The sequence below is a fragment of the Clupea harengus genome, unplaced genomic scaffold (genome assembly GCF_900700415.2).
Source record: "Clupea harengus unplaced genomic scaffold, Ch_v2.0.2, whole genome shotgun sequence".
NCBI classification, from domain to species: domain Eukaryota; kingdom Metazoa; phylum Chordata; class Actinopteri; order Clupeiformes; family Clupeidae; genus Clupea; species Clupea harengus.
In genome coordinates this window covers 20,173-33,474 of record NW_024879674.1, presented here as the reverse complement: position 1 = coordinate 33,474, position 13,302 = coordinate 20,173, and the positions used below count along the sequence as shown (strand labels likewise).

The 13,302-nt window shown below is 47.9% G+C and overlaps 1 protein-coding gene and 1 long non-coding RNA gene across 3 annotated transcripts; both read right to left on the bottom strand.

The window, feature by feature from the left end:
* Positions 1-7,912: 7,912 nt before the first annotated feature.
* LOC122129800 lies at positions 7,913-8,356 on the bottom strand. Its single transcript, XR_006151799.1, has 3 exons — positions 8,167-8,356; positions 8,025-8,088; positions 7,913-7,943 (listed from the first exon to the last, which is right to left on the bottom strand). It is a non-coding gene; the product is annotated as an uncharacterized LOC122129800 (long non-coding RNA).
* A 1,889-nt stretch (positions 8,357-10,245) lies between these two features.
* LOC122129798 (galactose-specific lectin nattectin-like) lies at positions 10,246-12,860 on the bottom strand. Of its 2 annotated transcripts, XM_042704520.1 has the most exons (8): positions 12,747-12,860; positions 12,604-12,660; positions 12,331-12,408; positions 11,777-11,824; positions 11,256-11,341; positions 10,968-11,090; positions 10,696-10,807; positions 10,246-10,381 (listed from the first exon to the last, which is right to left on the bottom strand). In XM_042704520.1, the coding sequence occupies exons 1-8, from the start codon at positions 12,799-12,801 to the stop codon at positions 10,320-10,322; spliced, it is 621 nt and encodes a 206-aa protein (XP_042560454.1). In that variant the 5' UTR covers positions 12,802-12,860; the 3' UTR covers positions 10,246-10,319. The 2 variants fall into 2 exon arrangements, 1 of the variants encoding a protein (XP_042560454.1); XR_006151797.1 differs by lacking the exons at positions 12,604-12,660; positions 12,747-12,860 and adding an exon at positions 12,529-12,567.
* Between the last annotated feature and the right edge of the window lie 442 nt (positions 12,861-13,302).

Sequence of the window (13,302 nt, the reverse complement as noted above, 5' to 3'; positions counted from 1 at the left end):
CAAAAACAGGTTCGAAATGCACGAAGCGACAGACGGGATTCCAGTTCAAGAATGTTTATTAATAACTGAGGGAAGGGAGAGTGGGAGTGAAGAGGTGGATCATGAAATAACCTGCAACGAGACTGACAAGTTAGCAAGATACAAAAATATATTTATTGAATATCATTTATGTCAGTAAGGCTAAAACAGGGAAACTAGTAGACTAGAGTCTAGGCAGTGCTAAGTAGGACTTACCTGAGGGAGGCAGACTAGCAGACGGCGTGCTCTTGGATCCACACCGCTCACACGTGCACACACACTCAAAGAAGTGGTTATAAGGTGAACTATGACACGGCAAGCAACCCACAGCACACTGCACACACAGCACAATCACGGCACACCCACAGCACACTAACCAGCTTGATACACCCGCATGCAGTGACAGGGGCCCACCACCAGGTGCCTAGCCTCCCTCTGGAAGCCTAGCAACTGCTTAACAAATAAAATGAAAACAATTATTGCACCAGGGGATATCAACAGTCCATCCTAAGCATGAAACACTCAGACAGTAATAGCAATCATGTATCGAGGCTAACTACAGACCAGAACAAACAACAAGCATGCACCAGGACAGCTACAGCGCACCAGCCTTATGCCCAGTCACATGCAGACAGAAAACACACTAGACAGAAGCATTACTCCATTGGAGTGGACAAGATGGTACAATGCTCAGACAAAAAGAACATAACAAAGAAAACGAAAACCCAGCTCAGATATATGTCAGACCAGCATGCACAACAACAGTTTGGCAGAGTCACGAGCATGCTGAATCACACACGCATTGTCAGGCTTAAACAAAACAGCAGCACCTTTGTGATCAGGCAGTTATCAGACGGTTATCACAGGAACGACGAGGTCAGCGGCGAAGTACGGTTCCTCACTAATAAACAGATGCGCTAATTAGAGCCAGTGTGAAAAGAGGCTACTCCTCCAGCGTTAATGAAAATAGGAAAGGCATACCTGAACATGCAGGGACAAGGACATACCGAAGGCGAGCGTCAGAGGGAAGGCTAGGAATACAGGGCTACAAAACAAACACGAAAAGGTAAGCCCAAAAGTAATGGGTAAAAGTTGTACCACTCGCCAGCAAACAAACACCTACCCGGCAAATCAGGAAAGCACCTCAACAGGAGAAGGGGTGTGGTTACAGACACCGTAATGCACGCACACAACGTCTGGTCCTTTTATCTCCATCTAAGTGGAGGTTATCAGTGACTAGGCTGACGATAGTTGGGCTGATTGAATGTGAATGTAAAAGCAGGGAGTGTAGGTGTAACAACACCACCCTACCACAATCTACCCAGGGGTCTTGCATCGTCGTCCCGACGATGGGCTAACTAAAGGGTACGGGGATCTTTAACACAGGACTTATGGCACAGACGTGGGAGAGTCGACAGCCCCTAATGCAACCCCCAGTGCAGGTCTTGGGAGGTGATGCAAGTTGGAATGCTGACCCGCTGTGGTCCGGGCAGTCCTTCGCACTTCTGTTGCATTGCTGTCTGGTGGGCTGATGGGTACATCTTCAACAGGTGGCAATTCCTGTCCCTCTTCAGGTTGGGGTTGTGAACCGGAAGGGCCAGATAGCAGGGATGGGCACGGAAGACGAGCGGCCACTGGTAATGGCATTGCAGCCGGGGCAACTGAAACTGTAGGTTCGGGCTGTGGAGGGGGGTCAGGTATATGGAGCATCAGGATACCTGGATCGTCATCGGGTCCCTCTTCTGATGGGGCCACAATTGGTAGGACGGGAGCTGGCTGGCAGGGAGGCTTGGCACCTACATGTGGCTTCAACATCGTGCGATGGACATGCTTCACCTTTTCCATGTCGTCCACTGGCGCAATTGTGTACACCACCCCTCCCAGCTTAGGGACCTTCACCACTTGGTGGAGCTGTGATTTCCACAGATCTTGAATCTTGTGTCGGCCCCGGACTCCATGATTGCGGACGTACACCAACTGCCCCTCCTGCAATGACACATCCTTCACCCGATGGGCATGGTATTTTTCCCGCTGTTCCGCAGCAGTGGCCAGCCGTTCTCTGGCCCCCTCCCGGGCAAGGTGAAGTCTGGTCTGGTGTTCCACCACCCAATCGCTCACGGTGCCTGCCATTGGCTCCGCTACCCCTCCTAACAAAAAGTCCACTGGCAGCTTTGGATCTTGGCCAAACAGAAGAAAATAGGGCGACTCACCCGTGGACTGGTGTGGTGTGGAGTTGTAGCAGAACACTACCTGGGGGAGGCAAGAGATCCAATCCCTCTTCCTTGAGGTGGGGAGCACACGCAGGAGATTGTGCAGTGTCCGATTAAAGCGCTCGCATTGGCCATTTCCAGCCGGGTGATAGGGGGTAGTCCGGGACTTGGCCACGTCATATAGGACGCAGAGTTGGTGTATGAGGGCACTTTCAAAACTGCGGCCCTGGTCTGAATGGACACGACTGGGAACCCCAAACTTGTAGAACCATTCCATAACCAGCACTTGGGCCACGGTCTGGGCACGCTGGTCTCTGGTAGGGATGGCAAGGGAGTATTTGCTAAACACATCGGTCATTACCAAGACATTTTCGACCCCGTTATGGGTAGGCTCCAGTACTGTAAAGTCTATGGCCAGAATCTCATTGGGACGGGACGCTAGGAGGTGTCCCATAAAGCTGTGCGCTACTGGCTGGGTGTCTTTACTGACCTGGCAACGTTCGCACTCTTGGCACCAGCGCTTTACCTCTGCAAACATTCCAGGCCAGTAACACCTCTGCTGCACTAATCGACTGGTCCGCTCGATGCCCTGATGACCATGACCATGACCATGGCAGGACTAGCTGGAGGATTTCCTCGCCACCGTCTGGGCGGAGAATCCGACGGTACAGGACTCCATCCCTATCCACCAGCCGATCCCATTGCCTCAACAGCACTAAGGCATTAGGAGACAATTTGTGTCGCTCTGTGGCAGTCGGGCGTTCCTTCCTCTCCCAACACACCAACAAGTCCTGAATGTCTGGATCTGCTTTCTGCATAGCCTGCAACTCAGAGGGTGAATGATGAGGGAATACAGAAATAGATGATTGAGTCACCTGAGTGGAGCTCTGATCAACCACAGCCTGCTGCAGGGATGTGGGAAATGCGCTCCCAGGGGCCTCAGATGATGAAGGGCCTGGGTCCAGATACTGCCGTGACAAGGAATCAGCATTGCGGTTACTCTTGCCAGACCTGTACTTCAGGTCGTAGTTGAAAACAGCAAGCTGAGCCGCCCATCGCTGTTCCGTGGCACCTAACTTGGCTGTACGCAGATGACTAAGTGGGTTGTTGTCCGTGAAGACAACACACTTCTGGCCAAGTAGGTACTCGCGAAACTTTTCAGTCATGGCCCACTTGAGCGCAAGGAACTCTAGCTTCATGGAGCTATAGTTAGACATATTGCGTTCAGTGGGCCTCAGACCACGGCTGGCATATGCAATGGGACGAACTCGACCACCTTCTTCCTGAGAAAGAACTGCTCCCAGGCCGCTATGGCTTGCGTCGACCTCTAGGATGAATGGGAGGGAGAAGTTGGCGTAGGCCAGCACAGGTGCCTCCACAAACTTGCGCTTCAGGCCTTCAAAGCTCTCCTCACATTCTTTGGTCCACGCTGCCGTTAAACTCTTGCCAGATGCCCTCCGGGACTTGGTTCCTACCAGCTCTGCCACCAACTTGTGCAGTGGAGCCGCCAACTTAGCGAACCCCTCCACAAAGCGGCGATAGTAGCTGGCGAAACCCAGGAAGGAACGAAGCTCTGAAGCATGGGCTGGCCGCCGCCAGTTTGCCACTACATCCACCTTCTTTGGATCTGTAGAGACACCCTGGCTGGAGATCACATGACCCAAATAGCTGACTTCTGTCTGAAAGAAAGCACACTTCTCCAGTTTAGCTTTTAAGCCCTCCTGTTGCAGGCGGCCAAGTACCACCTCTAACCGCTGCAAATGCTGTGAGACTGAAGTGGAAAAGACAACCACATCATCCAGATAAAGCAATAATGACTGACACTGCTGGTCTCCGAAAATTCGCTGCATAAGCCTTTGAAACGTGCTAGGGGCGTTACAAAGTCCAAAGGGCATTCTGTTCCACTCGAAAAGTCCGAATGGAGTACAGAAAGCCGTCTTAGCCTTATCAGACTCAGCAACGGGCACTTGATGGTACCCACTAGCAAGATCGAGCGTAGAAAACCAGCAGGCCCCAGAAAGAGAGTCCAAGGTCTCCTCGATGCGGGGCAGTGGGAACGCATCCTTACGGGTTTTGCTGTTCAACTGGCGGTAGTCTACGCACAAGGGGCTCCCATCTTTTTTCTTAACCAGGACGATAGGGGACGCATAAGGGCTGCAACTCTCCCGTATTATCTGCGTCTCAAGTAGCTGTTGGATGTGCGACTTGACTACCTCATACTCAGAAGGTGGGAGCCGGCGATAACGCTGCCGGACAAGGGTATTGTCAACTAGGGGAATCTCGTGAGCTATAAGGCGAGTACAACCCAGATCCCCATCATGCGCGGCAAAAACTGAGCTGTACTGCAGCAGCACTGACCTGACCTGTTCCTGATCTTGATCTGATAGGGCGGATAAGTCAAGGGCTTCTATCTTGGCTTGAACAGAGTCAGGGGCTATCGGCTCGGACACAGATGCATATGCTGCCCTTACTTCAGCTACTCCTGGAGGCAAGCTAGTGATGTAGACTTCTGCCAAGCTACCAAGAATGCAGTGGGGATACAGTAAAACATCGTTCGTACCCACGTTAACCACAGGGATATAAGCTGTACCCCTAGTTACCTGGACTATTGCTGGAGATGCCAGAAGACCACCTGGCAACCCAGAGGATGGAGGCTCAAACAGGGCAGATGCCCCTAACATTGTGCTGGAACAAGTGGTGGCTATGAACTTAAGTGCTCCCCCAGGGACACGGTGAGCCCTCCCCCCACGTACTCGGACAATTCTATCCGGGACCTCAGACGTTAAATTGGCATGGTGGCATTGCTGCAAGGCTTCAAGTACTGGGCCAGGGGCCTGCCCTACAGTAGGGGATTTAAACAAGGAGGGGCCGTGTTGGCAGAACAACTCGTTGTAACATTTACTGATAATGTTCATCCCTAAGATACCAGGAACATGAGATGGAGAACCCCCTGTGGGGTCTTTGACTACTAACACCCCGCACCCTGGTATGTCCTTGTCACAGAGCTTCACGTCTAGCTCCAAGTAGCCGAGATATGGAATGGCCAGGCCATTTGCTGCACGAAGCTGCAGCCAATGACACAGCCTGAGACGGTCCTGACCCCATGGCTCAAAATTACTTTTGAAGAAAGTCTCTGTGATGGTAGATACCATGGATCCGGTGTCTAACAGACAAGGCACCTCCACACCCCCCATGCTAACACTCACATGGGGACATGATGACATCAGCTGAGGCACAGCCCCTACATCCCCCCTCTTAACTCCAGAACCACTAAAAACCCCACCCGATCTGCGGCTCAACAGGTCGGTGGGCGCTAGTTTTCCTGCACCTGACTGGACTGGGTGGCCCGTTGGAAAGACTGGGATGGATTAGAAAAGGTAGCCGCCCTAGGACGTGGCGGGACCCTTTGGCTTTCACAATCTCGGGCAAAGTGACCTGGCTCCTGACACCTCCTGCAAATGACTGGACCAGAAAAGACTCTGTTCTGGGGCCTAGAGGCCTGGAGGAGGCCGACATTACGAGTGAGCAGGTCAAGTTGTGCCTGCTGGCGTTTTAAAATCTCTTTTAATTCTACCAATTCAGGGTTGGGGACCGGGCTACTTGGTGCTGGGTGCGTGTTACCTCGCACCCCATACTGTATACCGTAGACAGAAGGGACAGACTGACTCCTGTTCCTCATAACTATTGGCATCCCCTCCCGTTCCCATCTCATAGCCTCCCCCGAACATCAAGTAAAGTGGCTGTGGGCTGGCGACGGACAAACTGTTTCAAGTCTCTACGGAGCCCCCCATCAATCACATACTCAATGAACTGGTCACGTAGCATTACCTCGGCATTTGGGATAGCCTGGGATGACGCCTGCTTTATCTTCCCCATCAAACTCATCAAAGCAAGTGAGAATTCGAGTAAGCTCTCTCCATCCTGTTGCTTCCTTGAATAGAAGGCCTCCTGTAAGGACACATGTGACTGAGTGCAACCATACAACTCACGCAAGATCGTACGAATTTTCATTGGATCGGTCCTCTCAGCAGCAGGCCGATATTTGATCTCCTCCCTTGCTTCTCCTTCTAGATGGTCATAAAGAAAGAACGCTTGGTCAGCTAAGGAGAGGTGCCGAGCCCGCATGCAAGCTTGCACCTCCTCCTCCCATTCGTCAAAACCTATACCAGCCCTACCACTAAAGATTGGGCATTTCCGATCCCTAGGAATGAAAACAAATCTGTCAGTTGGCACATTACCCGGAGGACCTGCAGGGGGGGGTCTGCTTGGCGTGCTGGCCGTTCTTGCCGCAAACGGTCATTGTCTGCGTTAAGCTGCGCGACCATATCCCTAAGCTGCTGCATTTCTTCATTAGCCATGGTTACTGTAACCCACTACCACAGATAAATAAGGAGAAGCGCTCAACTATAAAAAGAGAGGGGATCAACTATACCTGTTATCTGCTCCACGAAGGCTGCTGCTGTTTTGTTTTTCACACACTCAACCACACAATTAGTAGGCCTACAACAGGAGTAATAGACAAAAAAAAAAATGGTAAACAGTTCCACAACACTGGATCAACTGGTGCAAAATACAGAAACAAAATAAGAATCCACGTCTTGCCTGTACAGTGCAGTCCTGCCGACTACGCCAGATTGTAGTGAGGGCAGTAGAGGGGAAGATGGTTATACCCCAAATTAGTCCGACTACGCCACCCCAGGGAAAACTTACACCAGTAAGCCCCAGGGAATACTTCAAAGTAATTGTCAGTATGCTATTTGTTATACTAGTAATTTCAGTTTATACACCAAGGCAAAAACAGGTTCGAAATGCACGAGGCGACAGACGGGATTCCAGTTCAAGAATGTTTATTAACAACTGAGGGAAGGGAGAGTGGGAGTGAAGAGGTGGATCATGAAATAACCTGCAACGAGACTGACAAGTTAGCAAGATACAAAAATATATTTATTGAATATCATTTATGTCAGTAAGGCTAAAACAGGGAAACTAGTAGACTAGAGTCTAGGCAGTGCTAAGTAGGACTTACCTGAGGGAGGCAGACTAGCAGACGGCGTGCTCTTGGATCCACACCGCTCACACGTGCACACACACTCAAAGAAGTGGTTATAAGGTGAACTATGACACGGCAAGCAACCCACAGCACACTGCACACACAGCACAATCACGGCACACCCACAGCACACTAACCAGCTTGATACACCCGCATGCAGTGACAGGGGCCCACCACCAGGTGCCTAGCCTCCCTCTGGAAGCACCTAGCAACTGCTTAACAAATAAAATGAAAACAATTATTGCACCAGGGGATATCAACAGTCCATCCTAAGCATGAAACACTCAGACAGTAATAGCAATCATGTATCGAGGCTAACTACAGACCAGAACAAACAACAAGCATGCACCAGGACAGCTACAGCGCCACCAGCCTTATGCCCAGTCACATGCAGACAGAAAACACACTAGACAGAAGCATTACTCCATTGGAGTGGACAAGATGGTACAATGCTCAGACAAAAAGAACATAACAAAGAAAACGAAAACCCAGCTCAGATATATGTCAGACCAGCATGCACAACAACAGTTTGGCAGAGTCACGAGCATGCTGAATCACACACGCATTGTCAGGCTTAAACAAAACAGCAGCACCTTTGTGATCAGGCAGTTATCAGACGGTTATCACAGGAAACGACGAGGTCAGCGGCGAAGTACGGTTCCTCACTAATAAACAGATGCGCTAATTAGAGGCCAGTGTGAAAAGAGGCTACTCCTCCAGCGTTAATGAAAATAGGAAAGGCATACCTGAACATGCAGGGACAAGGACATACCGAAGGCGAGCGTCAGAGGGAAGGCTAGGAATACAGGGCTACAAAACAAACATGAAAAGGTAAGCCCAAAAGTAATGGGTAAAAGTTGTACCACTCGCCTGCAAACAAACACCTACCCGGCAAATCAGGAAAGCACCTCAACAGGAGAAGGGGTGTGGTTACAGACACCGTAATGCACGCACACAACGTCTGGTCCTTTTATCTCCATCTAAGTGGAGGTTATCAGTGACTAGGCTGACGATAGTTGGGCTGATTGAATGTGAATGTAAAAGCAGGGAGTGTAGGTGTAACAACACCACCCTACCACATATGCTCTGTATATTGTATTGAAAAAACTGAGAGAAGAAAACAGAGAGACCTGCATAATTGAACATTATGAAACATCAAATTAAAGTTCATCATTTTGGCCCAAATATTGCAAATAATTTGATCTCTTTCATAAAAGATATAGCTGTTTTGATGTCACACTCCTTAAGCGAATATGTACGTCCAGTTGTAGTGGTAGGAACTTCTATCTTAGAAATGCTGCACCCAGCACAAATCTTCTCTCCTGGGCCAGAATAAACTTTTTGCTGGACCGCGAGGATGCATGAATTGTATAAGAACATCTTGCTGGGCTTCAGATGCCTCCCTGATACTTCCAACCCACCAATGACCATCATAAACACAGGTTACATATTTGCCAGGTGTCATGTTACTGATCTGGAAGCCCTTTGAAACCTCTTCTTCCACCTCATAGTTGACACAAAATTCAGCTATTCCAGACACTGGAATAATATTTACTACAGATACTATTAAACATTAATCAAAGCATTTTGTGCAGTTTAAGCTCGGTGTCATAAACGTACCTTTTGTTACCATTTGAATATGCTTCCATAGGCCATTGAATGCTGGGCGTGTACAAAAATCCCATATTTAAAAAAAAATAATCACAAATGTTTGATATGTTAAGAACAAATATCTAATCTTTCCAAAACAATTAGTTTCATGTTGATAAATGCTGTCATTTTTTTGCTATAGCATGCCAAAAATTGCACAAAATGGGTTTTCATCCATTTTCAAGCTTTAATATCTTCCAGACCATTCATCACATAGGGAAAGTTTCTCCCATTTGTCCGCCAACTTCTTCCGGCCTCTCTCGCCCTTGTTAGCAAGCAGCACTCTGTCGCCGCACACAATCTGGCCACCCTTCACTTGCCGGTTGTAGACTCGAGCTTGGTGTCTGCTCTCTGCTTGTATTCTTTTCAACGAGAAGCATTGCCTCACGGAGGCACGCGGCCAAACACGAGGTAGAAATGGGGCAAAGCCGGTTGTTTCGACCCTGGTCAGAGTGAATGCGCTCAGGAAAGCCGTAGAAGCAAAAAAAAAAAAAAAAAAAGTCCCATAACTTCTGAGCAACATTCGCCGTCTGGTCTGAGCAGCAGAATGCGTGGGACAGCTTTGTGTAGTGGTCGGTCACCACGAAGACGTTCATTGCCCTGCCCTTTGCCTCTTCTTCTGCAGTCCAAAAATCGATGCAAACAAGTTCTAGGGGCGCAGTTGTCTTTACGTTCTCTAGAGGAGCTCGGCCGTCAGGCTCTGGCGTTTTGCTCATCACACACACCTGGTGCAGCACTTCACATGGGTGGGCCACATCACGCTCCATGTTTGCCCAGTAAAACCTCTGTTTGACCAGGTGCATTGTTCGAAGCTGACCCTGGTGACCAGCATCTTCATGGCAGCCTCGCAAGACATCTGACCGTAGAGACTGAGGCGCAACGTACTGAAATCTCTTACCAGTAGCTAGATCTTTAGACACTCTGAATAAGATTTCTTCTTCTTTTAAAGACAACTTCTCCCACTGCTTTAAAAGTTTCAGTGTGCTCCAGTTCTCCTGTGCCCGCTCACGCCTGGAAGGCCGTCGTTTCCGCCCAACATGAAAATGACACGGGCAAGGGCAGCATCACGCTGTCTGTCCTGGAGCTCACGGGCCGAAAAAGGCGGCAAAGCACTCTGGCCTATGTCAGCTAGACTCTGTAATCCTCCGAACTCTGAGGAGAGCCACTCAGTTCAACATGCATATCCCCTAGAGGTCACTATTTCCCCAACAGCATGACATATGCACATGCTCAGTATGATAAAATAGCACAAAAAGGATGCAAGTGGAAGAAACCAAATCTTCACTGTTACATATGGAAAAACACCAAATCCAGAGGTTGCTTTTTAATGATGCGTTTATTGATTAGTTATGTGACAGTGAAAGTCTGTAAACTCCACACGAGATGCTTTACTACTTGGCACACACAAACGAGAAACGACTGTGGCAGGGAGAATCATTCCAAACGCCACCAGCTGGAGGAGAAGACAATAGTTCAGTCAAACACAGATCACAGATTCCAAACTGTAAACCACATCAACACGTTAGATTACAGAAAAAAAAGTAAAGTCTTTGACAAGTGGTAGCCATTTTGCCAGAGTAGGTTTAGTAATTCCTAATGTATAGCGAAGAGCATAGAATGGCTACGTTGTACAAACCACAATGTATACAGGCCTAGATAGAACACTGAAAGGTTAATGCTTTTGAGAGATGATTGGAGATGGAGTCCCGAAAATGGACAAACAGACTATATTCTGAGCTGATAATGGTGACAAGTGCGTTGAAGTACCATTGTAGTTGGTGTTGATGCAGTGTTCATTTCCACCATGGTTATTGGGCTCCCATGCATGCCAATTGGAATAGTCAAATGCACTTCCATCAGTCCAGTACCATACAAAACCCTGCATACAGAACAAAAGCACGTTAATCTTTACCTCAAAAACCCACATTAACTACGTGTTTACCCTTTCAATCAGAGATTTTTAAAAGACACTGTAAAAGTCGGTAGACAACAATCCACCATCTACTGTACATGACATCAGACAGACTGCAATAAGTTACCTCAGAGGATCCCCCGCCCCCAATCCAAGCCCCGTCACGGTTCCCTGACAACTCCCCCACAAGACGTGCTTCCTTAATGTTGTGGATGGATGCAAGATTCCCTCCGTTTTTCACACAGTACCCCTGAAGGTAAACAGAGAATTAAGATCATGATCAGAAAGGCAAAAGAAACATTTCATTAAATTGAACTGAAATTAAGAGCTGTGGCAGATTGTTAAATCAATCCACACAATGTTCATTCATGCTCATCAAGTTGGCACTTTAAATCAGTAATATTCCATTACTCACCTCTGCCTCAGACCAAGGTAGGCTGGTGGAGAAAAACCTAAAGCAACGATGTGCATGACGGGTCCATCCCTGTTCACATGGGGCCTCTTTCAGCAGAAAACAGAAAAGTAAGCCAGATCCAATGATAGTATATTCTCTCTAAAGTAGAGAAGATAAAGTATGCTGAACTGGTAGAGGAAGCGGGGCAACAAGGTTGGTAAGCACACGAGGATGGTCACTCAAAGGAGCTGTCTGAGGCTGCTGAAAGGGGCGAGCCAGTGGTTGTTGCTGAGACGCTAGTAGACTACTTGGGGTCGTGAATGAACCTGAACTAAAACAGAGATAATCTTGGTGTATCTGTTGTTGTCTCTGGAAGTGGCAGGTGTTCTAACCCATCATGAATATGGAGGGGGTGGGTCTGGGATGCCAGACATCACAGTTGAGCCTTCTGGAAGTGTCATCACAATAACTCCAACAGACCTTACGATACTATATGTAACAAAGTTTTGATCCAGGCAACAGGTGATTTTAGGCCAACCCACCTGAAGAATCAGACAGCTGCTCCTCAGTTTCACCATCAGTCGTGGCCTCTGGAGGATGGAGAGAGAGAGAGAGAGAGAGAGAGAGAGAGAGAGAGAGAGAGACACCATGGTCAGTGTGACACTTTTTTTTCCCCATGATAAAATACTTCTCAAAGCATGTTGACTGTTGCCTTATATTCATGCATTCTTAGCCAATTCACTTTCACAACATCCTCTACAACCAAAAAGAAGAAAACATCCATTAACTTCAACCAAACAGACATTTGTGACTACAGGTCTAGATTTGTTGGAGACCTGCCAGGCTACATTTTTAAACATTAACAAGTGACCATGCCAAACCACAACACTCAAAGTTCCTAGACCCTTGCTCTGCATCAGAATCCTTGTGAATTCATTTTTAAGAGCAAACAGTTTGAACCATCCAAGTGGTTCCTTGTATAATCATAACTCCCTTACCAGTAGTTCCAGTTTGGGCAGATTCAGTCTGGACTTCAGGAGTTGGGGTGGCAGCCATTTAAAAGGTCTGAAAATCAGAAATGTAGCTATGCCCTTACCAGTAGCTCCAGCAGATGTAGTTTGGTTTGGGGGATTTGGTGTTGGGGTGGAAACCACAGCATCTTCACTTGCGCCATCTTGGGATTCCACATGAGTGAGGGGGCCAGAGAGAAGCCAAGGGACAGACTTACACATTTTATACAGAAAACAAACTGGCAGAAAACCACACACACAAAAACTAAAAAGAAACACCCTACCAGTAACTTCAGTTTGTGCAGAAGTTGTCTGGTTGTGGGGATCGGGTGTTGTGGTGACAACAACCACATCATCACCTTGGCGGTCAACTGCAGAGGCCTTAAAGTTCACATCTCTCTTCTGAAAACAGAATGCTGTTCAAAAGAAAACAAAACGAGTGACTATTTCAGACAGGATTTCAAGACAAAATGCAACTAACAGAAACGAGGAGAAAACTTACCATTACAGACACACGCAATGAGGAAACACACAGCTACCTTTGCAAAAGAAGCCATGTTTACCAATCAATAAACAACAACGGAAGGGATAACTCCACGGAAACATTAACGCAGTCTTATAAAGGCACGACGCCCTCGTTCTCGTTTCAATTATAATTAGGGTCATGTGAGTTACAGGTGTGCATCGTTTAGTAAGGCAGCCTAATCCAGCGCAACCGTGTGAGTGTGCCGTAACAGCGAAGCATAGCCGAATGAGGGCATGGTTTCGCTTATTATCTTTCAAAGCACCTGTTTATCACCATCAATTTGGCTTCATTTTCAGTCAAAGAATGTTTGGCCTCTGTCGGCAATGACCGCTTAAGAGGTTTCTTATCCATTGCGTTGTTGCCTGAAATGTGTATTGGATAAGTCATTCCATGTCAAGTGTGACAATGGCTCCCACTCGACCGTCTCAGATTTGGCTGAAAAAAATCAAGGTTGTTCATACACTTCTTCATAGGTATAGTCCCAAATATTAGCTCTCTACTCCCAATAGTTTTGTCACAAAAAGATGTTTTA

Bases quoted from the DNA above. Each gene is read 5' to 3' on its own strand.
- LOC122129798 (XM_042704520.1), bottom strand. From the start codon at position 12,801: ATGGCTTCTTTTGCAAAGGTAGCTGTGTGTTTCCTCATTGCGTGTGTC. The intron at 11,825-12,330 runs GTAAGGGCATAG...TCCATCCTCCAG, and splicing joins TACATCTGCTGGAGCTACTG to AGGCCACGACTGATGGTGAA. The intron at 11,342-11,776 runs GTGGGTTGGCCT...TTCTGCTGAAAG, and splicing joins GCAGCTGTCTGATTCTTCAG to AGGCCCCATGTGAACAGGGA.